Genomic DNA, 27,630 nt, shown 5'->3' with positions numbered 1-27,630 from the left:
AAATATCCATTCAGTACAGTTTGAAATAACAACAAAACAAAAAAGCATGAAAACAGAATAAATGGCCTTCTATTAGTCAGGTTTCAGGATTTTGTCTCTATGAAGGCATAACATAATCAAATGTAGAAAGAACCTGAATCTAATGTCATAATAACAATTTCCTTTCACCGTCTACCACAGTTTAGTGAATTATTCCTGTTGTATTTTCTGCTTTGTGCTCGTCTTAGATCAGCTATAGGTGTATGAATGCTGTCCTTGGATATATTTTGGCCAACTTTCAGCCTGGGGTTGGCCTATTTAGAGGAGCGCTCACAAACCCATCGAGGACAACCATAATGGGACCGAAAATTGAGAACCAGATAAAGTATCATCATTAGATGCTTTTAATTAGGTAACAGAGGGGAAAAAAAGTGGAATGTCCCAGCGGGGGCCGTCACATATAATTGCTGTACTTCTTGAAGACGTGCAGCTATTTTAAACTGCATCTCCTGAATGGGAAGAGCACCGACTCCTCCTCCTCCTCCTCTTCTCTCCTGCTGCCTCCTGACATTGAATTCCCTCTCAGGCCTTTGTCTTAGACAGGTCCGCCATGTCTGTGTTGTGGCTCTACAGTGGCAGGCAGTCCAGTGACCCATATCTAGTTTCAGAGGCACACTGACCCACAATAGTGATGAGAGGAGTCCCCTGAAATGCTGGCGAGCTGTTTCCACCCAACAGCAGCATTACATAACTGAAGACACAACAGAAAACCAGCAGTTTGCTGAATGCAGCTCACAATGAGGCTGATGGACAAACCTAACCAGGTCTGCCCGCAAAGAACTGATCCTGTTCAGCTGAAAGAAGCATAATTTCCCTTGCATTTTACAGCAAATGTAATTTATATGAAATTTGAAGTAATAAATATTTGTTTTAACTTTCCACCAGAAGTCAGAGCAACATAAAAATGAAACAAAAATCCCCAAAAAGTGGAAACTCTCCATTTAGCTGACCTCTTTTCCTTCTATTTGGGCCATATTACCATGTTCATTTACATTGATGGGAACCTGGAAAATGATATTCTATTTCAGAAACGTTCCATCACATTCTTTACAGTTTAAAGCTCACAAGAGAAGCCACTGAGTGCATGAATTGCTCTGAGACCGAATTTTTTTCAGGGTGAGGACCAAATTATCAGGAGACTTGGAACCTTCCTCTGGGCACATTTTTACTAATTAAAGTAAAAATAGCCCGCCACGGGGTGTGGTTAAACGCCTAAATTAGGTTGCTATAGGGGTAGAGGGTTCTGACAGAATACATGATTTGATATTTCACAAGCAGCCTGAACATGGAGCCAAAGCAGTCAAGCAGACACAGTTAAAAACAGACTTATTTGCATCGCTGCATATTTATATGCACTGAATTGAGTGAGTCATTGCAAAGTGATGGATGAAATGTGAAAAGTGCTGCATCAGACAAAAAACGGAGGAGCCACACAACAACAAAAAAAAGTCTCTATATTTAAATAGAACAATGAATCATCAAGTTTTTTCTGATGTATGTGGAGCAAAGGTGGGCTTTGAAGCTCCGCCCAGAGGTGTCGGCCTCTGAGGTGTGACACACTTTAGCTGGATACAAACTAGAGCTGACACAGAGGATCCATCAGTGCTCATCACATCTGTGGACGGGACGGGTTTGACTTCACCTCCAGGTAAGAAGTTTTATCTCTTCTTTGGAGGCTTGTACCTCAATCATGTTGCTTCCTGAATGTATCTTTGCGCACCTTTTGACTCCATATTCAAATTATTTTACACCAAAATTGATTGTTTTTGAATGCAGCAGTTCTAAAATTTTGTTGCCTGCAGTCAGTTTTTTACTTTTTATACCTCAGTTTCTGCTGAATGAATCTTTGTGCACCTTTTGACTCCATATTTGAACTATTTTAGAAGATTTCACACCAAAATTGAGTCGTTTTTGCATGCAGCAGTTCTAAAATTTCATGCCTGCAATCAGTTTTTTACTTTTTCTGCCTCAGTTTCTGCTGTAGCCTTTTCCATGTGCTGCTGTAACACATGGGAATCAATCATATATGAATTGCATCAAATTCTAGGACTAAAATTATAGGAAATTAATGTTATAAATCTTTTCTTTCCATTATTGTGTTTAAATTTCACGTTTGGCTGTAAAACCCAGACAGCTGCATGGAGTGTCATCTTTTTAGACTTGCATCTTCACTGTAGTTACTTCAGCAGGTTCAGTGTAACCCATTATAACAATAAGAACCTAAACTAGTTCTACATCCTTTATGAAAGACAGAGAAAGAGGGAGGAAAGTTTAAAATATGGGAGGGAAAAAAGTGAAGAAAGCTTCAGTAAAAAGCAACTCGAATTGTCTGTTAGAAGTCCAGTGGTTTTATTCTGAAGCTCCTATAGGTTCACCATGGCCTGGATGACTGAAAACCTACACAGACGAAGACATTTTCTGCTTTAAACTTCATGAAGGCACTGCATCTGTCCTTTTCTAATGAGTGAATAATCATAAGGTCACATTTTCCACTAGAGGCTGTTTGGACAGTCAGTCAGTCAGGATGACGCACCAGTTCCCAACACTCTCCGAGGCTCAGAAGAGGGAGCTGCATGAAACTGCTCTACGCATAGTTTCTCCAGGGAAGGGCATCCTGGCTGCAGATGAGTCTGTGGGTCTGTAGCACCGTTTCTGTCTTTACTATAAACGTGTATTCATGGTGCAGGTGCATGAACAAAGTCCCAGCTGTGGATACTAATGTCTTGTATGCACCTAACACACTATGAATCACCTGCAGGCAGCATGGCGAAGCGTCTGGCCCAGGTCGGAGTGGAGAACACAGAGGAGAACCGTCGGCAGTATCGCCAGATCCTGTTCAGTGCAGACGATCGCATCAACAGCTGCATCGGAGGAGTCATCTTCTTCCATGAGACGCTGTACCAGCACTCTGATAACGGCGTTCCCTTTGTCAAAATGATCAGGGACCGGGGCATCCTGGTGGGCGTAAAGGTCTGGCAGCTCAGTCCTAAATGATATACACCATATTCTACCAACTTTTATGATAATTGGTTGACTTTTTTAATAGCAAAAAGCAATTATTAATGCTTTCTTTATTCCTCAGGTTGACAAAGGTGTTGTTCCTCTGGCAGGAACCTGTGGGGAAACCACCACACAGGGTCAGACCAGTTCAACCAGTAATAGGTAGTAATATTAACTAATTCACCTATAGCAGTTCCTTTACAGTGAACCTTGTAACCTTTCTCCTCAGGTCTGGATGGACTGTCAGAGCGCTGTGCACAGTACAAAAAGGATGGAGCCGTCTTTGCAAAGTGGCGCTGTGTGCTCAAGATCAGTGACGCCAATCCATCTAAACTGGCCATCACAGAAAACGCAAATGTTCTTGCACGCTACTCTAGTATCTGCCAGCAGGTCAGGACTCAATATTGTACAGCTTAATAGCTTCATCTTTGGGATATAATGCACCTCAGTGGTATTAATAGTCTCTCGTCTGTTGGCCAGCATGGCATCGTGCCCGTTATAGAGCCGGAGATTCTGCCCGATGGCGATCATGACCTGAAACGCTGCCAGTACATCACTGAGAAGGTGGGTTTCTTTTTCCTTGCATGCTGCATGTCCCCAGACGTGTGATTTTGTTGCTAAGGTCAGACACATTGGACTGATTCTGAAGAAATTCTGTGTTAAACTTGTGCTGCAGGTTCTGGCTGCAGTCTACAAGGCCATGTCAGACCATCACGTCTACCTGGAAGGAACTCTGCTCAAACCCAACATGGTCACACCTGGACACAGCTGCTCCACCAAGTACAGCCCAGAAGAGGTCGCTATGGCAACCGTCACTGCCCTACGCCGCACTGTTCCCCCAGCAGTCACAGGTAAATCTGCCAAGTGTGGATTATTTGAACCAGAAATGTATAAAGTCTGCAGAAACAGAACAAACTGGTTGTATTTTCTGCTGACCCCCGTCGTCTAGGAGTTGCTTTCCTCTCGGGCGGCCAGAGCGAAGAGGAGGCTTCTGTCCACCTCAATGCCATCAACAACTGCCCCCTGGCCAAACCGTGGATCCTGACATTCTCATTTGGCCGAGCCCTGCAGGCGTCTGCACTCAGAGCCTGGAGAGGACACAAAGAGAACGAGAAAGCCGCCACTGAGCAGTTCATCAAGAGGGCAGAGGTGCTTTAAACTCTCATTTACTGCACAAACACAACCCATGTTAACGTGTGATTTAACATGCTGTCTGTGCTCTTCTTCACTGTCTCTTCTGTCCACAGGTGAACAGTCTGGCATGTCAGGGGAAATACGATAACCACGGTGACGCCGGTCAGCGCATCTATGGCTCCTGTCATGCATATTGAACAGTATAGCTTGTATTCTTCCATATCGTAACAAGATGTATTGAATGTAATGTAGATTATTTTAGAATACTGACACACATGATGCTGTTCAACATGTTTTCTTGCCTTGATAACTGGGGACAATCAGAACATGGCCTCGGGTATTTCTAATGCATGTACTGAATGGAAGATGTTTGCTGTACTTGTGTTATGTGACAGAGCCACGACTGATGCTTTAAAACCCTGAAGTTAGCATCACAGTACTACAGAGCAGTAACTTTAGTTTATGTCAGAAGTTTACTAAATAGTGGAGAAGACAGAGTGTGTGTGATGTAATTCCCTATTTATTATGTGGAAGCCTTGTCAAGTTGCGCGAAGCTTCTGTGTGTGTGGCTGAGTGAAATTTAAATATCGATTTAATGATGAACGTGCACAAATAGAAATATTGCATGAGAATTAGCTTCAAGCTAATTTGCATCTGCAGTCAGTGGGCAACGGACAACACGTGTGATGTGTGTTGTCATTCTCAGTAGCATTTTCTGTGTAATAGTGTGATTAACATAGTTTGAATGAAAGTATTTAAGCAATAAAAGTGTTCCAGTAAAAGCTGGTTTAGAAACTTTGTTTTATGTGGATTTATGAGGTATCAGATTCATTACAGGCACTGATTGACATGTTGTGAAGAATATTCCATACAGTAAGGGTTTTTAAGTCTCCTCCTCACTCCCCTATATTTTAATTGCTTAGTTTCCTGGATAATCATGGGATCATAACCAACGTGTTCAGATTGCTTCACTGGATTCTAGTTGCTCTTGTATTCAAAACTACAATGAAAACAGCTCTCTTCTATCTGAACTCTCTCATTTAGGTCTACACTTCTCCTGCTCACTACGCTCGGCCAACATAAGGCGCCTGATAATAAAACTACCAGAGCATGGCCGGTCCATTGCTAAACTCTTCTCCTCTGTGGTTCCCCGGTGGTGGAACAAGTTACCAAACTCTGTTCTATCTGCAGAGTCTCTCTCAGTCTTAAAGAAAAGATTAAAGTGGCAGGTCTTCACTGAACATCTTTGCACTTGACAGACTGCAAAAAAAAATATCCTATTACATCTGCACTGCCTGAAGGCACCATGTTCCTCTTACCACATTTAAACTTGGTTTATGGAATTTCTCCAGGTTGTTTTCTGCTGACTAGATCCTTACTTGTGTTGTATCTACTCTCAGATGTGCGTCACTTTGGAATAAAGGGTCTGCTAAATGAAACTGTAGAATTGTAGAAATATAATTACATTATGTGATCCCATAGAAACTCGACTATAAAACTGCTCAATGTCACCTTTTGATTTAACTCCACGCTTGACAAAATGCATGAAAAGGTCTGTCTTAAGGCACTGATTAGCTTCTGTTTCTAAAAAAAGGGGGGTAAAACGGTCAAAGCTGTAACTCTCAATGATCTCTTTAGCCAGATAACATACACAGTTGCAAGATAAAAACAAGATGCCAGATAATTGTGTAGTTTCGGCAATAGAAAAGGCAAGATCTTATCACATAATAAGTTATTTTAGAAGCCAGATGTCATAGAAAGAGTAAAATGATGTGCTCACTGAGTGCTCACTAGTAATTAAATTAAATTGGTATCTGTTTTTTCCTGAGGAACGTTTGGCACAAAGATTTTTTTCTGGATTCATAAATTTATATTTTATCTTATTCTGTCTACATTAAAACAGCATTGTTTGCTTGCTGTTTAATCATGTATAAATAATAAAAAATCTACAAAGTAACTAGTACTTAAAGCTTTAAACTACATTTGGTGGAGTACATCATCTTTGCTTGCTGTTTAATCGTGTCTAAAAAATAAAAAAATCTACAAAGTAACTAGTAATTAAAGATTTAAACTAGATGTAGTGGAGTACTTAATGATTTGCTGTTATATGTTGCTTAAATAGAACAAATCTACAGAATAAATAGTAAATAAAGCTTTAAACTAGCTGTAGTGGGGCACATCATTTTGACTAACTGCTATAGTTTGTATAAATAATAAAATATGTACGCAAAAAGTAATAAGGAAAAGTTTTAAACTTGATGTAGTGGAGTACAAGCATAAGGCAGAAAAAATGGAAACACTTAAGTACAAGTACCTCACAAAAGTACTTAATTTGTAGTATTTGCCGTGGACGCATATCAAACCAATAAATAAAGAGATATATTTAAACTGAACTTTACTATTATATCTCTGCATGTTACGTTGTCAGTAGCAATAAACCGATTAATTGCTGATGGACACCTGCTCATGCTGACGGACTATTTTGTGAGGCGGATGCGTCACATCCGGCTGCGGCGTCTCTGGTATTCATGCGTCGGCAAAGGAGCGCGGTTCCTGAAGAAAAAACAGCGGCAGTGGGCGCTTGGTCCACCGTATTGTCTGTCCGCACGATACCTGCACGTTGGCGCGTGTATCGCCGCTTACTTGGCCGGTTTCTCTCCACGTTTCGACGACTTGCGGGCGCCTGGAACGTAATCTCGGTGAGGCCATAGCAGCAGTTTGTAATCTTGCCTAACGTCAAGCTTTCAGTTAGCTCGTAGCCGCGATGTCGGGTGTCGTGCGAGGCCCTGCTGGGAACAACGACTGCCGAATTTACGTTGGAAACCTGCCCCCGGACATCCGCACCAAAGATGTGGAGGACGTGTTCTACAAATACGGGACGATCCGAGACATCGACCTGAAGAACCGGAGAGGAGGGCCGCCTTTCGCCTTTATTGAATTCGAGGACCCGCGGTAAGGAGCTAACTGTTAGCCTTGCCGGGCCCGAGGCTGCCCCATTGTGTTGCTAACCAGCTCGCGTGCTAACGGGCTCAGACTATTCCCTGGACTCCGTTTACATTGTTCCATAACGTACTGTGTGCTATCAGTTTCTATTATAAAGCTTCCAATTGGATATATTCCACGTAGTTCTGCATTTAAAGCAACGCTTTGCTGTTTCCCGTTGCATGGCGCTGTTAATGTGTCCATGTTGTTAACACGGACACCCACATTGCTTCGGTTTCTGGTTTGCAGTTTAACTCAGGCGCTCACACCGTTACGCCTGATCGTGTATTAACTTGGCAGCATTGTGCTTCCTGTGCACCGAGAAGTTTCTCTGCATGCAAATTAAATCCGAAATTGTTCTGGGTGCGTCTGCACGACGGATTAGCGGACGTTAAGATCAGGCTAGCCGCTAACATGGCTGACTGTCTCCCTGCATGTGTGGGCTGAATACACCTCGCTGCCCTCTATGCTGTTGTGGTGCAGCTGCGCTTACTTGTTTACTTTCCTTAATAAACAGGGACGCCGACGATGCCGTCTATGGGCGTGATGGTTACGACTACGACGGCTACAGACTGCGTGTGGAGTTTCCACGGAGCGGCAGGGGCTCCAGAGGCGGCTTCGGTGGGATTGGCGGGGCACAAAGAGGCAGATACGGGCCACCGTCCAGACGATCCGAGTACAGGGTCGTTGTGTCGGGTAAGCAGGCATTTAGTCAGTCATTAATTTGTCAACAGCACTATTAGGGTAGCTTCTCCATTGCTGGCACTTTGCAAGATAACTTTAGATTACCACACATTAGAGCTGGGCAGTTCGGATCACATGTGAGATCCTTCTGACAGATTTAATTTTTTAAACCTGTAATTAATATTTATAGTGTAATAGGCTGAAAACATGATGGCTCATTTCCACAAACCATCATTCATTAACTGGTCTAAATATAGTGCAAGGACTTTGGGATATAAATTGTGACGTGTTACTTTTTACAAGGCATAATCAGCTATGTTAAGGTAAATAAAGTCATATTAATGCAGTCAAATGATAGGTCATGTCTGTCAACAATCTCACACACTGAAACTAGTCAGTCATTCATGGCTCAGTAGTAGCTTCTAAATATAGCACATTCTAGTGGCAAGTTAAATAAAGTAGTAATAAAAATGTGAAGATGTTGCATTTGTATCCTCAATTACAGTGTTTCAGCATTTAAATTTTTAACTGAACTGACTCTTCAGCAAAAAAATTGGACAAATTTTTCAGATATGGTTTACATTTAGGGAAGTAAAAGTCTGAAATATGGGGGTTATGCGTGCAAACTTAAGATAGATTCCTAAACACTTGTATCAATCACATTTGATCTAATCGAAGTCGAAGAATGCACTTCAGGTCAAAGAAATTTAGGGAGAATATGGAAGCTGGGGTTAGATAGGGGTAAAGTGATGTGGGATAAAAGTAAGTTGTAAGAATGCATTTTCACACATTAGGTAATTGCATATGTACCTACCTTCTCTTTTCGTTTAGACACTAAATTGATAATCCAAGTAACCTTAGACTTAATTTAATGTTTTTTCTTATCAGATGGGGCTAATGAAGAATGATATACACAAATAAGATCGTATGTAAGCTGGAGTTGTGCTAAAAATGTAAATTTTTCACCTGCTTTTCCTAATTAAATTTGAGGAAAGTACACCAAAAGTAGAATAAATCTTTTTTTTTTTTTTTTAATAAATGTATACAAATAAATGGGAAGAGAGTGGTGGACTACACCTCCACCAATAATGTCACAGCATAGCCTGTGACAGTTGGCTGCAATACATGAAAAATATGTTAAAGCAAGAGGCACAAGGTTAAAGTTAGTAAAATATTTTTGCTCAGGCAAAGCCAATTTCCATGACTTTGGATCTTAATTTGTGTAGCTATAGTTAAACTTTGGTCATATCATTAAATCTGTCATCTACCATTTAGGTAAACAAATAATTCTTGTAAATGTTGATGTGTTTGCACATAAACACTAGTAGGAAGTTCTTCATGTGTTTGCTGACAATATGTTTGTCTTATTTTTCAGGGCTCCCTCAGAGCGGCAGCTGGCAGGACTTGAAGGACCACATGCGTGAGGCAGGCGACGTGTGCTACGCCGACGTTTACAGAGATGGAACCGGAGTTGTAGAGTTTGTGCGCAAAGAGGACATGACCTATGCCGTTCGAAAGCTGGACAACACCAAATTCCGCTCCCATGAGGTATGTGTACTGATTTGATTAACTGTCATGGATAATGTGTCTTTGCTGTGTGGAGGTGAGTACTTCAGGAAATGCACACCAATTTGAACAACTCCCGGCCCTTCTTTCTTTTTTGTTTTCTTTCTCCATCTATGGTATTTCCACCATAGGCAGGAATGTTGTCTTTTCAATGTCAAGTTCTCTTGTGTCCGCCAGGGAGAGACTGCTTACATTCGTGTGAAATTAGATGGTCCCCGCAGCCCAAGTTACGGAAGATCTCGCTCACGCAGCCGTGGCAGCCGGAGCAGGAGCCGCAGTCGCAGCGCCAGCCGCAGTCGCAGCAATTCCCGTGGCCGTGGCAGAGGATCGCCCCGCTACTCGCCTCGTCACAGCCGTTCTCGCTCCCGTTCCTAAACCTTTCTACCACCGATGTGTTGCCCTTTTGATGTATACCCTCCTGTTTTTACCTCTTATGAGTTCCTCCAGATGTCAGCTATTGATTTTTAATTTTGGCATTTCTTGTCCCGATGTCCTTGTGGATGATCTTGGTATGTAGATGTACACCCCTCCCTCCTTCCTCCCGTCTCCTCCTTTCGACCTTTCCCCCTTCCCCTCTCCTGCAGCTTTGTCCTTTTGTTTTCTCCCTCTCGCCCTTCTTTCTGTCCTCTCAATTTTTGCAAAATAAGAAGTTGTGCTGTGTTGAACTTCAAAAATGTTGAGTTGTTTTGAGCTGCACTCAATGTTTTTGCAAGTGTTGAAAATTGAATATTTTTTTTGTTCTTTCTTTTTCTTTTCTTTTTTAAAAAAAATAGCTTCTCTTATTGGATATGTGGGGTGGGCTGTTTGGACGGGGAGCCCAATGCTTAACTGTATTTTACCCTTGTGTCTTCCTTTAGACATCTGAAGAGAAGGATTAAAGTGATTTGGAATAAAACCATTGTGGAGCACATTTCATTTGTATGGTCAGGATAGGACATCTAGGAGCAATCAGGTCGAGGCAATGGTATGCTTCATATTCCATAAATTGAACGTTTTGATCGGTTGCCATGTCATGCATGTCATTTAACAAAGCCATATGTGCTGTACTTTGTTATATATAAACAATTTTTAACATGCTACTCTGGCCTGTGACAGAATAAGCAGTCCTAGATCAAGTGTTGTGATGTAAGTGTAACATCTTTGCTGTCAAATGTAAAAGTCTGAATCACTGCCTTGTTGCAAAAGCGTCCCACTTTTAACTTTAATGTCCTCATTGGTTAAAATGTTAACTTCAGGGAGTGATAGGTTTTTTGTGCTCAGTGGCATTTTTTTTTTCTTGATCTGACATGAGTGCTCAACATAGAAAAAAAATTAGGCCCTAAAATTTTGACATTTTATTCTAACAGTCTGCCTCTGATTTTCTTCCTGGTATTTCAAGGTTTTGATTGGAGGAGTGGCTCAGTGGATCCCAATCCTTGGAGCTGGATGAGTGGATCGATTAGGGAAGGGATAGGCAAGGATGGATGCTCGGAAACGGGAGCAGTTTTTCCAGGATTCAAATGAGAGTTGATTCAGAACTAATTAACGGGAGTCCCAGAGCAACTCTTGTTTTTTTTTTTTCTCTCGATTAGGCCCCCCTGCCTAAAGTTTTTCAGTGATAATGGCTTTATTTTACAAGAAAACGAAAACTGAGGACCAGGAAGTTGGATCAAAGGATGGAGTCGTAGATGCCTGGTATGAAGGAATTAAAAATTGGGGAGGTTGGGGAAAGGGGTTTCATTTGGGAGTAGTTTGTATGTTTTATTTTGCTTAATCTTACTTTTTTCTCTTAGCATTTTCAATAAAAAACACTTTCAAACAAGGAAACTTTAGTTTGTTTTTATTTGCAACAAGCATAAATTCATGTCTTGATATGGTCTGTGTGTGTGTTATAAGAAATTTACCTCCTAGCGGTGCACAAATGTGTAAATATGAGGAAAGTGGAGCCAGAAATGAGCCTCCTGTCTGCATAAAGCGAACTAACACGATACTAACACACGTGTTCAGTATTCAAAGCTCCGGTGTCTCAGCTGTGACGGTGACTGATGAAAAAAGGGCTTTACGCGCAGCCAAGTGATACCTACCTACAGCCAAGGTCTCGTTTCCTTTTAGCCCACAGTCAGTGGCGTGCACTGTGAATGATGCATTGTGGGATGAAATAAGATGCCGGCAGACAGGAGCAGGAGAAAAACGCTTGCAACGCGCGGGGAGGCTGCGGCCCAGCCAATGGCAGGGAGCAGCATGCAGCAGAGGGCGGGGAGCTGCTGGAGCACAGCAGAGAGCTCAACCTACCTACATGCTTATTGTGTAAATCTTTAAAAAGCAATTAGCCGCAGCATCATCTAAACCTTCCCCACCGACCGCGGGAGAGACACAATTTTGGAAACAAGAAGTGCTCCAGATTAGGTGAGTTGTAGTTTTCCTCGTGTTGAATCCAAACACTTGCATGCCACATTTGTGATTCGACTTTCCCTCATGATGGGGATGTTTTACTGTATATCTTCATGCATTTCGGTTGCTTGGATTGTGTCAGCGGAGCTACTGGGAGGCGTGTGTTTCCTGTGCGTATAATTCACCGGATACATTTTGCTACTTTGCAGATGCTTTTTATGTGAAAGTGATTTTTTTTTTTGCCAAGTAATTTAACTCCACCTGTATCAAGTTTCGCAGCCAATCTATGCAACGCTCTTGTCATCGTGCAGTTTAAGAATAAAGATAATAGTAATTTTTTTTAAGAGTGTATAAAGCGCAAGTTGTGAATTTCTGATAAGCGCAAAAATGTGCGAAACGAGCAGGGTTTTTTTTTCCCTGATTGATGTTTGGCCTAAACCATCCCCATCACCACGTGCGGTGTTAATTTTCAGTGCGGTACGTCGGAGTGAACGTGCTCCCCCCCCCTCCTCTTCCTCAGCAGGCATCATCATTACCCTCCTCATCCTCCTCAGCCATGACTGACAGGAAAGCTGTGATCAAGAACGCGGACATGTCCGAGGACATGCAGCAGGACGCGGTGGACTGTGCCACCCAGGCCATGGAGAAGTACAACATAGAGAAGGACATTGCAGCCTACATCAAGAAGGTGAGACGGGATGGATCTACATGATCTGCACATTCACAGCCTCCTGTTGGCTCGGATCTATTTATTGCTCAGCCTGCAGATCATCAAGGCCATAACCGGGATTTTTAAATTGCCAAAGTCCACAAATCCTCCTCCAAGGCCTCGTTTGCACAAAATTCAACTTGACACCACAATAAGACCTCTATATGTTTTTGTATTACACAGATTCCCCAACATGAGCATCCAAATCAGTCACAGTGCTTTTAGTGAAGAAAACTGGGATCCCAAGGCACAAAATGCTCATACAATTCCTAAAAACAATGGGATATACATCGCCCTCCATATTTATTGGCACCCCTGGTTAAGATGGGTTCTTTAACTTCTAATAAATTCAGTTTTTTTCTAAATAATATAGGACCACAATGAAAAAAAGGACAATCAACCTTTAATTCAGGTGCATTTATTCAGTGAGGGAAAAAATCACACATTAAGAAATAATTCTTTTACATCAAATCATGTGTTCCACAATTATTAGCACCCCTAATGTTAAAACTTTGTACAACCCCCTTTTGCCAACAAAGCAGCACCTAATCTTCTCCTATAATACATTTTTCTACCATTTTAAGTGTGAGAGTATGCTTCTGCAATAAAAATTGAATTTATTTTTAGGCTTTCAACACATCTTAACCAGGGGCGCCAATAATTATGGAGGGCGCTGTGTATATATATATATATATATATATATATATATATATATATATTACATACAAGCAAATGATGAGCTTTACGCCAGAGTGAAATCATGTGTTATGCTGGGTTTTTTTCTGCACAGCTGGCCCAAACAGATGTGAGTTTATGCCTGTTGCTGTTCCAAATTTTCATCCACACTCACCCTCAATTTGTTCCACGTGCATTTATTTTATTTTTCTAAACGGTCTTGTTTGGGATCTGTACAGTTTTTTTCTTCATGGTGGAAAAATTGTTAAATGTAAGCGCAAATTAGCTGTAATTATCAGTTATTTGGGCATTTTTAGCTGCAGAACGTAAATCAAATAGTTGATTAGCTTATTTATTTTTTGGTGTTTTTTGCTTATACATGATAGTAAGCATTATAATGTTAAGATTTCAGACTGTTGCCTCTGTAAAATAGGTGGTTTGAAGAGCTCACCTTGGACTTGTTGACAATCTAATAGGATTTAATGTCAGATTAATAATCAGATTAATCTTTACTGGAAATAAAATTTAGTTTCAAACCACAATATTCTCAGTGACAGCCAAGTTCTTCCTGGCTGCAGTTTGTACGACTGATAATACACTTTGCAGTCACTGGTTCTGGATCTAATCTCCTCTTTTTGTCCCTTTGCAGGAGTTTGACAAGAAGTACAACCCCACCTGGCACTGCATCGTCGGGAGGAACTTCGGCAGCTACGTCACCCACGAGACGAAGCATTTCATTTACTTCTATTTGGGCCAAGTGGCCATCTTGCTCTTCAAGTCTGGCTGAGAAGTTTCTGATGGGTGTTGAGGAGTTTCATTCTCCCCTGAACCTAAATCGGAAATGCACTGGTGGCTGATGTCTCCCATACACTAATAACGACATACCATAACGATGCAAAACCGGCCGTGCGCAATTGCATGGACTATACACTATTTAATATGTATGTTACAGTAAGTTTACTTTTCGATAGTTGCCATTTGAATGCAACTGAAGTAGTTTTTGTTGATGCTGTTAACTTCTAGGTTGTAAAAGATTTCAATGTGGCCCTTGATTGTATAAATAAAAAGGAAAGCTGTAGAATGTAGTGGTGCATCTGCTTTCCTTCACGAGTGGCATTTGCCAGACCCTGTTATGAGACTCCGTTGGTTTAGATGGTAACATCATGCTGTGCGCACCAGTTTAACATCATCGAGAATTTAATCAAGAAAAGAAGCTGAATAATGGGGCAAACATTTTCTGAGTTTAGTTTATTAATGCCGTTTTATGGATTTACAGGATTTATGTTGTGTTGGAGATGCACGTGGTTCAAAACTTCTATTGTTTTCAATTTAAAGCAAATCCCCAAGTGAAGTGAATTTTAGCAGCCGCGTTCGGAAAAGATGTCACGACATCCAACACGCTTGACATTTTGGAACCAACATGAGCCAGTGCAGACGTTTCCGGGGATGTTTAGTTTGTCAGCGCTTAGATTTTCACTGTGAAGGAACATAGAGCGACCTGAGCCTGTAATGTTCGAGTTCTAACGCTACAGACCGCTTTCCACAATCTCCCAACTCACCTACCCAGATTTCAGTCTTACTATCCCGTGTTCCTGCATGTTTGGAGGACAATAACCACAATTTATTTAACTGGAGCCAAATTATTTGCATTATTTCACAGTTTACTTTTGAGTATTTAGGTATTGGACCGAACCGAAGTAAGTCTTGTCCCGGTTATTGCTGTGAAGCGGCGTTAGAAGGTGTTTTAGCTGAAACATCTGCAGTAAGCTCTTACCGAGGCTACAACTCCTCCTCCTTTGTGTTTCCGATGGCGTGTCGTCTCATGTGGCTTGTGATACTTTCAAGTTGCCCCCCAACCTTTAGTTTTGCATTGCCAGTGTACTGCCAGGAGAAGTGGAAGCATTTGGAGTTTGGACTTCTTAAAGCAACAGAAAGATGGTTTATCTCTTTGTCTAACACAGATTTTTCATTTTGTACTGTCAGTATAATTAGTTTGAAATGGCAATGCACGATGTTTGGATTCTGATTTAATGTGTTGTTTGGGAGGACAGATTGTGGAGGGTTTTAGTCCGTGGAGCTGGGTAACACCACACATTTCTTGCTGTGCATAAAGACTGAATGTTTACTCAGTTGTTCACTCCCATATGTCAGCTATGGGCGAAATGTGTATCTCTCAAAGTGTTAGCTTGGATTGATGTTGTTTTTTTCGAGGGATGTCTTCCTAATTATTGTTGATGTAAACTGATTTAGTATTGTTTTTCCTCTGGCATGTATTTTTGCTGTGTATATGTAGGAGCCGTTCCAATGCTGTTAAATTTGCACAAAACGTGTGCCTGTCATTGCTCTCAACTGTAACCGGCTTGAGTACAATTGCACTTCATTAGAAATATCCAGTAGGTTGCTACAGAACCAAAATCGTATAAACTCGATTAAATAAAAAATAATTGTTGACTTATTACACTGTGGCTTTTTACTTTCTCGCTGTCCCTCATTGTGCTGAAAACACAAGTTGAATAATTTATTAGCTAATGGACAGGAATTGAATAAAGTGATAAATACAAAGTTAAATACATATTTTAAAAAAAATTCCACTGCATCTAAGCTGTTAGTGATATTTTTTCCTGTTTAATATGACTGTGAATTTAATACACCTCCTGTCAAAAGTTTTGGGACAGGTTCTAATTTATTTGAATGAGAAAGTGTCCTAAAACTTTTGACAGGGGGTGTAAATGAGTTCCAGACTGGATTAAGAGAAGTCACCTCGGACTTGGAAAATTGCAATGGAAGCTAATTCTCTAATTAAAAAATGATAACACATGAAATAATTGTAAGATGCAGCTCTGGTTCCATTTTAGTGCCTTGTGTTGGCACTTTGGTTGCAAAACGGATCAAGCTTTTAGGACATTTCTGATACTTATGCCTGTTCTGAAAGATCCTCGCTGGAGCTTGCGCTTTCAAAAAAGGTCAAGACCTTGAGACATTCATTATTATAATCAAGCAAACAAGATTAATTTAAACAATAGAGCCATCATGCTTTTAAAGCTTTCGCCAACTATACATTTACATTATGTGATTGTGTGAAAATAAAGAAAAAATAGCATTTCTACAGTAAATCAAAACACAATGGACAATAGAAGAGGACATCAGAAATCTATAAGGTGTGAGATGACTAATAGAGATGAATAAGACTGAGAACAGAAGGCGACACTGTGTAGGCTTCAGTGTTCATGGGTTAAATCTGCAGGTCTAATAGTATGGCTATAGTGTTGGCTTATTATGTGTTTACACTGAATAAATGAGAAACGACCCATAGCAACAAGTGTGTGAGACCTTCACTCAGAGACAAGGAGCACCAACCACGTAACCATGACATCAGTCGCTGTAGCGTTGTGCTGTTTACCCATATGGCTGCTCATCACTCAGCGCTGTGATAAACTGATGCTGCACTGGAGTCGTGTCAGATTTACCACAAAAACACATTCTTTAGAAATCTTTATGACAAACTAGAACACGTACATTTGTCCAAATTCTCATGTATGCAATATTTAGTAAATTATTAAAGGAAGACTTCTTGTTTCTGTCTCATGAAACCAGAAGAAAGTTATCCTGATGACATGAAATATCTCTAATATCAAAACACCAAAAAAAAAAGATCACCCAATTAGACAAACAACCCTTATGATGTCACTGGGCCTATTTTAACTTATCCTTGGAAAATGCACATTTTAGAAAGTTTGATTTAAGAGTCTTTCATGCATTAAGCTGATGGTTTGGTGTCTGAAAAATGTTTGCCTGTCAAGGATGATCTAATACAGATATATTGTGCATTATGGGAAATAGTGTAAACATGCTAATATTTTTTTTTTAAAAGATTAGTTTTAAAATGATGCTCTTTTACAACAATACTTTTGGGGGTTTTTTTTTGGTTTTTTTTTTACATTTTCACGTTTTAGTAGCTGTAACATTTTGAGTAATTTACTGTTATTTTGCCACTTTTTCCTGTTTTGTTGCTTGTAAAATTAGAATTACATGTAGAAAGCAGTAAAATCACAGTAAAAGCAAAAAGTACATATTTGCTTATTAACCATTGAAAACAGGCCAAAACTTAAAATAATAACCATATGAAAATTTCTTAATTATTTGTTCTATTAGAACGATGGACAGCAAAATTGCACTGTTTATTTCTTTTACTGTATTTATATCAGGAAAAAATGTCATGAATTTACATATATTTTCCTTTTATTTTTTTAAAATTATGTTTATTCAGGAAATAAATGTTATTTTGGATATGTTCCACATCTGGATAAATTACAGATAATAATGTATGATAAAAAAAAATAATGTAAAGACGTAAGAAATACAATTCCTCAATAAAGAAATTACTCTATTTAATTTAACTTTAGTTAATTTACTTGTTGACTGTAAAAAAAAAAAAGGGAAAAAATTGGCCAAAGCTGTACATGATGTCACCATCAAAAATCAGTTTCCTTACAGCTAGTAATTTATTCTTTTACAATTTGTGATAGCATTTTTTAATATTCTTGCTGCCATATTTTCACTTTTTTTTTTACATGATTTTTTTACAGTGTAGAATGCAGATAGTTTTAACTAGTAACTAAAAGACAGTATGTCCCTTGTAAGGCCACCAGTGATATAGAGCTAAAGGATTGATTTAAGTTCAGTGTAAATTACATTTAGAGAAATCAATGTGTTTTGTGTTAATGGAACCAGTTGATAAAGCACCAACTAGTGTTCAATAATGTGCCATCCATAGCCATGTCTGAATATATTACGCCTGCTGATTTCACTGATTAGCATCCTGTCGGTCTGTGCTGTTTGGCCGATATTAAAACTTGCCTATACTTGGTTCATGGCGACAGACAGAAGGTGGATGAAGAAACTAACCCCTTCAGTCTACAGATTATGTATCAAGATCAGGGCTGATGTACTGGTATGCATTACAGTAGAATGTAATCACAAGAAAAAATGACAGATTTTATGTTTCCCAGCAAAACCAATGCTCACTGTACAGCCTACAATATGACCCACAGCGGAGATATTTTGTTTATGCCCTGGGCAGTTGTTTTGTCATTGATAAAAACAGCACGAGTAGGCTTGTGTAACGTGTTCAGCTGGTGCTGCAGTTACGTGATGTCTGCAAGTTGAAATCTGTAGAAACAAGAGCTCGCATAGCCGGCAGAGCTGAGAAAGCAGACAAATTAAAGGACAAGTGACTAATGAATAATTCCTCGAGACAGACTGAGGTCAAAGTGGATGAAATCAGAAACTCTTTGGAGTTAACTGGAAGACGTTGTTCCTTTGACGGTCATCGTTTCTTCATATTTTTGAAGCTGAAAAGTTCCTTCTTTTGCTTGCAGCTCTGTTGGGTGAGTGAGGAAGCCCGAATAAGTGGAATGAATAAGGAGGAATCAAAGCCTGCCTGTTTCGCAGACACTCTGAATGATGTTGAAAGCAAGATGTATCATAATGGGCTCACATTCACTCACACTTTAAACAGAAGTGCGTCAGAGCCTGTCTGCTTTTCCAACCAAACCTTCACTGCTGTTTTACACTCTTGTTTTTCCCATCACCACCTCCTCCCCCTACATACCTGCCTGTCTTTCTCTTTCATAGCCTCTGGCTGCCTTCATCCATCTTCCCACACACAGCTGTAATTCATGGTCAGAACACATTCACATTTACAGTAATTGAGTGGACAAAGAAACTAACCTCCACTGCCTGGAAATGACAGACACATTAGTATAAAATTTTTACCCGTAAGGGGCTTTAAACATTGAATTTGATCATTTAAATGACACAATTTGAGGTTATTTCTCTGAACGCTGGCCTTAAAACTTACAACTTACAAGTAAATGGATGAATAATGGCATAGATCTCTCTGATTCTGGTTTCTTCCATTTAAAAATACAGAGATAACTTTCTTGTAAAGCAAATTCATATCCATTTCATAATGCCACTAACGATTCAAATGCAGTTCCAGGAGTGGTCTTGAAAGCTCCTTTTTCTGTGACATATTTGGCTCCTCGAAGGTTCCATCTGAAAAACACTTGAATAACCTTAATTGCACGAAACAGACTGTTGTTCTGGCTGAGGCTGAAAATACCCTCATCTTTTGTCCGGAGCGCAGCTCTCATTGATGCGATGAATGTTTGTGCTCTGCGGATCCCTCATAGACTGTGAGATGACCGGTGGGCGGACTTAACACCGGCATAACAAGGAGGCAAATGACTCAGACTCAAACATCAGGGATGTTGGGAAAATGTGGCACATTCATGTGTTGATGGCAGCAACTGGACCCATGGGGCACAGTTACATGGCGTTTAGGTCGTGATGTGGGGTTATTGTGTGGGAAAATACACTTTGAATGCATTGTTGGATGAAAACCTTGAATATGAAAAGATGTCCCTCTGTACTCATATCTAATATTTACTGGTTGAAAAACAGCAGTAAACAGCAGTCATGTATTCTTTCTCTCCCCAAGGTCAACATACAATATACACAGATATGAGAATGAACTCTTTCTCTGCATGGATGATCTCCAGTTTGCATCCTGTGTGATGTTGATTTCCCGTGGCCTTTACACAGCAGATACTTTGATTCATCACAGTGACAAAGTTCCATTTAGTGTCCCACTGTAGTGAACCAGCTTGCACAAAAGCAGGACCTCCTCTACATGGAATGCAGCCTACATTAATACACCTGTGCTTTTGTTATTGTGATGAATCCATTGCCCTGTATGTTGGAAGCTGCAGGATGAACGTGCAGAGTGTGAAAGCTGCACAGCTGTGAAAATATAGCCCAGTGCACAAATAACACAGATGTAAAACACATTTATGCTCAATGTGGCATCAGTCTGTTTGCGCTTTTGTTTAGGCACCATGTTTACATGGTTTTGGAGGACAGTGAGATATATTTGGATATTTTTTTGTTCCTGTTTTTAAGCTGAAAATCTCAGCTCATGCATGAATTTTAACTATTGTTTTCAGTACTTCTGATTGGCACAGTTTATTTTTTTAACCTCACAACAGACACACAGACATACATAGACCCATCAAACAGTCATCTATTCCATCAATAACGTTTTTGAATGTAATATTAACCACCTATATAAATTGCAAATATATGAGGCGCAAAGACACTATGAGCTAATGGTGTGACCTGAGTATCTAATGCCATTTTATTCAATATTACATGCATTAAATATAAAAAAATCCTAAATGAATATTCCAGTGAAATTTAAAAAATAAGCCCATGAAGTAAATAAATTAGGCAATAAATAAATAAACACATGGGCTCTGACTAAAAAAAACAACACATTTTTCATATGACTGCCTTTATTTACTTCTAGATTTATATCACTGCCATATTTTTTAATTATGTAATATAGAATAAAACAGCATTCCATACCGATTTGTGCAGTCTGAATGATACAGGGTTTTTTTTCTCCACCTTACATAATGTACATTACAGCATTATATCCGTTAAACAGCAGCATTATATAACTGTTCACTCTTAAACAGTGACACGGTCTTACACTGAGCTGTAGTAGGACATGGAGAGCCTTGAGCCAAATGCGTAATCTGTAATTATTCTTGGCGAGATAGATAGATAGATAGATAGATAGATAGATAGATAGATAGATAGATAGATAGATAGATAGATAGATAGATAGATAGATAGATAGTTTTCTTATATGCACTTCCACATTTGACCACAAGAGGGAAACCTTTCTCTTTCTGATAAATCTCCTTCCTTCCTTCTTTTTCTTCTTTTTTTAATGAGATAAACAGGCCCAGAGGCTGAAGACATCAAGGAGCTCATGGAACAGAACCTCACTATGAAGGAACTGGTAAGATTTGTTATTGGAAATTCAATCAAATGACTACAAAGAAATGCAAAAAGTTGACAGAGACCCAAAGTGACTTAAAAGTATCAACAAAACAGCCACAAAGACATAAAACACCAACAAAAATATGTGAATCGACTTACCAAGGAAGCACAAAGCTACTACTGAAGAAGAGGGACTAGAAAGAGGTATAAAACCATTTAGAAGCTGAGGAAAGGAAATGCAATGAGATACAAAACAACAACAAAGACACACAAAATGTCGACAAAGACACCCAAAGTGATATGAAAGTGTAGACAAAACAGCTTCAGAGACATAGAACACCAACAAAAAGTAGTGAAATGGCTTACAAAGAAGCACAGAGCCACTACTCAAGCCAACAGAGATGCAACACTGAAAAGACGGAGTGACTAGAAAAAGGCCCCAAAGCGTTTATACATTAAGGCAAAAGAGCTACAAAGAGACAAAATGGTGACAAAGATCCAAAGCAGCTTACAAATTTAGAACAGCTACAAAGACATAGATTGTCTCTAAAAGGATGTAAAATAACCGGCAAGAAGGCAAAAAACACTTCTCGAGAGACAGAACGACCACAAACTCATGGTGAAACTGAGAAGGAGACTAAACTACAAAATTGACAAACAAAACTATGAAATAAAATATAGCGAAGAAACAAAATGACCCCAAAGAGAGACAAAATGGTGACAGCCAGACAGAAAGTGATGACAAATAGATCAGAAGTGTTTGTCGGCCAAAAATATACAAAGAGGCACACAATTAACATTATGACCACAGACAATGTTGTGAGTCTCTTTCGTGTCTGTGTTTTTGGGTATAAGCTTAAGACTGAAGCTTATGATTGCTCTCTAAAGTAAAGATGCAGTGAATCTTAAATGAAAAATGAGAATAATCACAATTCTTGGACTGAAAAACAGCCAAATAACTTACAAAAATGGTTGAAAGTGTGATTCCTTGTGAGTACTATCTGTAATGTTTGTTGTCTGGTAAAACTTTATATACCAAACATGAATTTTCTTTTTTTTCTAGTTCACAAATATGCTGCTAAACATTTATTTAATAATCAGAAAATGACAAATGTAACAGAGAATTAGAATGATGTAGCATCAGTATCTAACCATTGAGATACTGTAGCTGATAGACAGAAAATCCGGTTGATTATGCAGCTCATTTTAGATCTATATTGATATTTTTATTCGACACATAAACATATTTTATTAGAGAATTATTCGCATCAACAGGCTGTTATGAAACACAACAGGAAGGTTTGCAGAAAACAATGGAATTTCCCATGACTAATAGGAGACTTGGTTACTGATTATATTGATCATGAAGACACCAAAAAAATACCAAATTTTTTTGTTTGTTTTTCCATGACTTCACAACTCTGAGTCCTGCTCCTTGGGTGGAGGGTTTGCATGCCGACAATCTGAGCTTTGTCCTTGCGTAGGGCACCCCGAGGTGATGTGCTTCATAAATGATCGTGCCCGGTCTGCTTTGCTGCACCTGAGAGCAGTTTGTTCTAATGGTTTCCTCCGAATGGACTGCAGCCACAGCGGTTTGCATCGCATTGCAGGAAGTTGCTGAAGCAGTCACCCCGTGCAGTTTCACTCAGGTGTGGTATCGCTCATATGCCATTAGGCTCATTAATAGAGCCATTGTGAGGATTAGAAAAGGTGGAACTCAGCGGGGAGGAATTTCACCTGTGACTTCTGGCGTGACAATGTTGATCAGACTAGCTGAAAATGAAGGAATAATCTGCAGTACAGACAACTCAGCTTTACTGTTTTTAATGACAAAGCAGCTTAAAAAACAATGAAGTTATGCAAACAAGTACATAACACTCTGTTTTAAAGTCATTTCACATCTTGGCAAACGTCCTGAATGACTAAGTGAGGAACAGGTTAAAGGTTGAAATGGCTGCCTTTCATGGGCCGCAGCGTTTTTATGACCTTGTCTGGTTGGACACTACTGGAAATGCATGAACAGAAGTTGCTCCTGCTTAAACTACACATCAAAACTGCAGTTGAAATCAATAATGTACGACCACATATACTGGCGTTTTTGCAGTAATATGTGTCAGAGGTGGCCTCGGATGTCGGTGAGAAAACCCAGTTTCTACTGACCTAAAGTCATCCCACAAACCACCTTATCTGAGCCAAACCCTTTATGGACCATCACCTCGTAATCCTGCTCCTTTACTGCCCTCGCTGTGCGCTGCTGTCAAGGATAAGGTAATCAGCTTATCACCAAGACATGATTTATAAAACTTGTATGCAATAAGGGCATCTCAGTGATTCAGACCTTCTTTGATATCTTCTAAAGAAATGAGACTGGATATGTGATGAAATATTGACACAAGCTTGTGACCGACTTTGTTTGATTCAGTAGAATTTATATCTATTTACTTTGTAACAATAATTTCAAAAACCAGTTTGAACATGTGCCTGTTCTGGTCTTGTACCTGAAAAAGCTGCATAAGAAAGGAGGAGAGGGACTTGTTTCGGAACTTTTTTTTCTTGCCTTATCTCAGATCATATCCCAGGACTGAAGGCATGTGATGTTGGGCAACGGGGCCATAAAGCAGGGCAACTCTTTATGAGGACGACTGTGAAACTGCAGCTTCACTGACTGGCTCTGTGGGTGCACTAAGAACACAGCTAGTATTCTGGCTAAAAGCCTTCACGGAACTGGGACATCCTGATACTAGTGAGAGATAATGGCCTTATTTCGATTCTGCTGGTGTGTAGAGGATTTAAGAAATAAAGACAATTACACACAAGTTGATCTACTCTGAAAAATATTCAGTATCTTACTCCATTGGCAGGTTTAACTAAGTTTAGCTTAAATTAATCTCATTAAGCGGTCTTAACTCATTTTAGCATAGCTTCACAGTTAGCTCAGGTTCTGCTATCCGAGTTCAGTTTTGTTCAGCCTATCTATCATACCTTGAGCTTCATTTACCTTTTAATTAGGTTTTAGTTTAGTTTTTCCAAGGTTCTTGGTTTAGTTTGCTTTAATTTAAAGTAGCTTTTCTGAATTCAGCTTAGCTTCACTTAGCTTAGCTTTTCTGTTAGTCAGAAAAAGCTCATAATTTTAAAGGAATTACTGATAATCTCTTAAACAGCATTATTTTTGGGACTGGATCATGATGATTTCTTACGTGAAATCCTTAAATCAGTGTTGTATTAAAATATTTTGTTATATTCTAGCTCTTCATATGTAAGAAATGTTTCACAGCCAGAGCCACGGTACAGGTGCACATAGAGGTGAAGTAGAGCTCACTCTGGATTACAGCAAGGTGGTGCAGGTGCTGCTGTCAGTGAGGTAACTGATGGGCTTTAGATTGCCCTGACAGAAGTTTAAAGCTGTTATAAAAGTGGCTTTTTATTTGATTGCTGTTGGGACTTGCTGTCCCTGGCTCAAGGTCTGTTTGAAGACAATGCGAGACCAAAGCACATGTGGAGGTATGTGGTGGTGTGTGTGTGGGGGGTGGTGTGTGTGTGGGGGGGTGGGCCCAGAGGGGGTCGTGCAGTGCAAGGGGTTTGGAGGTCGGAGGGTGGGGTGATCACACAGGTAGGGGGCACTGGCGGTGGGACTGTGCAGTCACCATGTCTCAATCTACAAACCAACCCTGCATGACTAGTCTTGGGCAACAGCTAATGGCCCCCAATTACAGTTCCTCTGTCCTCCAGAAAGCAGCCAGTGTGGCGTGACCCTCTGAAATGAGTCTTCCTTGCAGCGCCATAGCAACAACTGACATGCTTAGGGTGGCTTAATTACGTTTTACATCGTGATTGTTTTTGACTCTCTTAGTTCTTTGAGTCTTCAAGATAAGTGATCAGATGGTCTGTGTTGCAATCGGGTAAAACACGGAGGAGCTGAACGTGAGGGTGGGAACGGAGCCCAGAGAGGGTCCAGGGTGGAAAGGTCAAACTGATGTTTCACCGTGATGCCAGAGAAGGACATTTTTTCCGTCAGGATGCCTCCTGTGGTCGGGGTTAATGTGGTGTTCCAGGGACAGAGATGTGCGGATGAATTAATTTTAGGGATGAGCAGAGGAGCGTGGAGACGGAGGGCCAGAGTCCACCAGTGGAGCGATGGGGGGGGGGGGGAATTGGAAATGGGTTTCTGAGTGCAGATCTGTTGACAGCACATCCAGCTTAACTTTATTGTCAGTGTAATCTGCCTGGACTCTGACACTGTTTTAAGCCTCTAGTTTCTATTATTTGTTTTAAACTGAGATGTTAAAGCTTAAATAGCACAGTTACCTGTTGTTTTACAATAAATAGATGTATGATTTCATTGTTGTTGTTATTGTTTTAATATGCAATTTTAAGATTTTGTCTTCTTTTGAACAGTCAGGGGATTACAAAGCTAAAGATCCATCCTCTGGTAAACACGAGCGTCTGTAGAATTTTGTTAAAGTTGTGTCTGAACATCTACTGAATGAAGTGGTTCAACTCGTACAGGGATTTACTGCCTAAACGCTGATGCAATTTTATGTCTTGGGGTTTATTTTTTTATTTTAAACAAATTTTAAAACCTGAATAACAATACTAAAAAATTATTTTATACTGAATAGGTATACATTTTCATTGTTATTATTGTTTTGATTTGAAATTTCGCATTTTTGTCCCTTGAAAAGCTGTAATGTCCTGTCCTAAACAGTTTTACTATACTAAAATCCATAGAAAAGTGGAAAAAAGACATCCTCTGGTGACCGTGAATGTACAGTTTTGTTCCAGCTGTGTACCATCCGCTGCCTCTTCATGTAGTTTTCACTTGAAGTGGTTGAACATCTACTAAGTTAACTCGCACTAAAGTTTGTACAGGCATTCATGGTCACCTGAGGATGTATCAGTGTCCTTGTCTGATCTTCTGGTGCCACCATGAGTGATTTGTGTTTATGGAAGGGCTGCTATCAGAATAAACTGTAGTCATTTTTCATTTGCTACCATAAATTTCCCATCGGCCTTTGTACTTTATGTTCAGTGCTAATTACCAAGTGTGAGTACACGATCAAATCAAGACTGTGAACTTGGTAAACATTATACCTGCTTTACAGCTTCAGCATTTCATTGTTAGCATGACAGTTTTGAGCATTTAACATTTTCCTTAAAGTGTTTCATTTGCACAATTTTTGCAGAATGGGAAAAACTGGAACGCATGAATAGCCTCAGTGCTAACTGTTTCATCAAAAGAAAGCTTACTTTGACTACTTTTGTTGTGTTGCATTTTTGCATTAGTGCATCCATCCTAATGTTCCCATCACAGTAGCTGAGTGGAGGCACGTGCATCTCCTACACCAACTCTTAGTTGGAATATTTGTGGTACCTTTCACCACGTTGCAGATATTAAGCCATTTTTAACTGCAGGAACTTCCATTTTATGGTGGCCCAGGCTTTTGTGGCTATCACAACCCTACAAACTGCCCACAAAGAACCGCTTTCAGGCCTGTTTTTGCATAAGAAAGAAGTTCCTACTCAAGGAGAGATGACCCTGAAAAAGCTTTAAGGGTCTCAATAATAATTGTTTAAACTAAATTTTTCTCTTCTTCTCTCGAACATTGCCATCTTCAGCATAAAATCCACCATCTACACTGACATAGCAAACTATCGTTCTATTTCCTACATGTTCATAGAGCTGGAGTTACACCTAGAAGCTTCTATTTGTTGCTTTGGCGCATTTGGGTTTAACGTTGCAGTCTGTTTCAATGCCAGAATGGAAACAGAGAGTCTGAAAGGCCTGATTACAGCTGCATTTGTTTAAACGTCCCCTCAGTTTCCTACAGTAGAAACCTGAATATTGGCAGAAATTTTCAGAATCCGACAAAGGAACTTTTCGCACATCTGTTTCGTGAGCGTGGTAGAGATATGAGCGTATGTAACAGTTTCAGATTCCTGCACATTGCCCAACTTGCAAAAATAATTTTTTTGGCACAGAATTTCAGTGTTGGACCTTCACCAGGCAGGAAATTCCCAATAATTTAGACTTAGATTTACGAGTTGAAGGCAACACAAGATAAGTAATCTCTATTCTTTTTGCATTGTTTCGTATAGGTTATTTTATCGCAGCCCATGCAAGTTAAAGATTGCAGTATTTCATACATTTTACGTTTCACTCTTAAAGCTTTAACCATGTTCTGACTAAGTAGATTATGTATCTTTTCCAGAACAATTAGCCAGATTTATTTAAGAATGACCGACATAAACAGGATATGAAGCAGCTCATCAGGGGATCAGGTTTACCCGAACACAGTCATGTCCGATGGCTTTAGAAACTGTAGGCGCTTTGAGCAGTCACAAGGGGACAAGACAGACGGCATGGTTGACTGAGTGTGAAGCTTTTCTCTTTACTCATGAAATAATAGATAACTCGGGTTCCACATTAGGTGGCACTGAGCCAGAATCTTAATTGTTGAAAAGCTGACTTAAATAAGCAAAGTGGATTCAGAGGAGCTCCTGCGAGACCTTTTCCTAGCAAAGTTCATGTTTATAGTGAAAACAGGTTCATGCGCTTATGGAAAGATGGGAGCTGATCATTACAAGGTCACAGCTGTGGCCACATATGAAGCTGGTGGATG

General features: G+C 39.9%; 3 protein-coding genes across 4 annotated transcripts; all 3 read left to right on the top strand.

The window, feature by feature from the left end:
* The first annotated feature begins 1,544 nt into the window (after positions 1-1,544).
* aldoca (aldolase C, fructose-bisphosphate, a) lies at positions 1,545-4,968 on the top strand. Its single transcript, XM_022196808.2, has 9 exons — positions 1,545-1,687; positions 2,536-2,675; positions 2,798-3,009; positions 3,122-3,176; positions 3,269-3,429; positions 3,520-3,603; positions 3,716-3,890; positions 3,989-4,188; positions 4,287-4,968. Exons 2-9 carry the CDS (start codon positions 2,564-2,566, stop codon positions 4,368-4,370), a joined length of 1,083 nt encoding a protein of 360 aa, XP_022052500.1. The 5' UTR covers positions 1,545-1,687; positions 2,536-2,563; the 3' UTR covers positions 4,371-4,968.
* A 1,720-nt stretch (positions 4,969-6,688) lies between these two features.
* srsf1a (serine and arginine rich splicing factor 1a) lies at positions 6,689-11,211 on the top strand. The gene is made up of 5 exons (XM_051957808.1): positions 6,689-7,125; positions 7,673-7,851; positions 9,215-9,387; positions 9,583-10,369; positions 10,784-11,211. The coding sequence occupies exons 1-4, from the start codon at positions 6,938-6,940 to the stop codon at positions 9,778-9,780; spliced, it is 738 nt and encodes a 245-aa protein (XP_051813768.1). The 5' UTR covers positions 6,689-6,937; the 3' UTR covers positions 9,781-10,369; positions 10,784-11,211.
* Positions 11,212-11,620: 409 nt separating this feature from the next.
* Positions 11,621-15,617, top strand: dynll2a (dynein, light chain, LC8-type 2a). 2 transcript variants are annotated; one of them, XM_022196807.2, is made up of 3 exons: positions 11,621-11,790; positions 12,299-12,463; positions 13,809-15,617. In XM_022196807.2, the coding sequence occupies exons 2-3, from the start codon at positions 12,332-12,334 to the stop codon at positions 13,944-13,946; spliced, it is 270 nt and encodes an 89-aa protein (XP_022052499.1). In that variant the 5' UTR covers positions 11,621-11,790; positions 12,299-12,331; the 3' UTR covers positions 13,947-15,617. The 2 variants fall into 2 exon arrangements, with proteins under 2 accessions (XP_022052499.1, XP_022052498.1); XM_022196806.2 differs by having other exon boundaries at positions 12,296-12,463.
* Positions 15,618-27,630: the final 12,013 nt, after the last annotated feature.

The sequence above is a fragment of the Acanthochromis polyacanthus genome, chromosome 13 (assembly GCF_021347895.1).
Source record: "Acanthochromis polyacanthus isolate Apoly-LR-REF ecotype Palm Island chromosome 13, KAUST_Apoly_ChrSc, whole genome shotgun sequence".
NCBI classification, from domain to species: Eukaryota; Metazoa; Chordata; class Actinopteri; family Pomacentridae; genus Acanthochromis; species Acanthochromis polyacanthus.
Note: the sequence above shows the minus strand (reverse complement) of the source record. Positions and strands in the feature narration are given on the sequence as shown.

Coding starts and splice junctions, on each gene's coding strand:
- aldoca (XM_022196808.2), top strand. CDS start 2,564: ATGACGCACCAGTTCCCAACACTCTCCGAGGCTCAGAAGAGGGAGCTG. Junction 3,010..3,121: donor GCATCCTGGTGGGCGTAAAG/GTCTGGCAGCTC, acceptor TTTATTCCTCAG/GTTGACAAAGGTGTTGTTCC. Junction 3,430..3,519: donor ACTCTAGTATCTGCCAGCAG/GTCAGGACTCAA, acceptor TCTGTTGGCCAG/CATGGCATCGTGCCCGTTAT.
- srsf1a (XM_051957808.1), top strand. CDS start 6,938: ATGTCGGGTGTCGTGCGAGGCCCTGCTGGGAACAACGACTGCCGAATT. Junction 7,852..9,214: donor GTACAGGGTCGTTGTGTCGG/GTAAGCAGGCAT, acceptor CTTATTTTTCAG/GGCTCCCTCAGAGCGGCAGC. Junction 9,388..9,582: donor CCAAATTCCGCTCCCATGAG/GTATGTGTACTG, acceptor TGTGTCCGCCAG/GGAGAGACTGCTTACATTCG.
- dynll2a (XM_022196807.2), top strand. CDS start 12,332: ATGACTGACAGGAAAGCTGTGATCAAGAACGCGGACATGTCCGAGGAC. Junction 12,464..13,808: donor TTGCAGCCTACATCAAGAAG/GTGAGACGGGAT, acceptor GTCCCTTTGCAG/GAGTTTGACAAGAAGTACAA.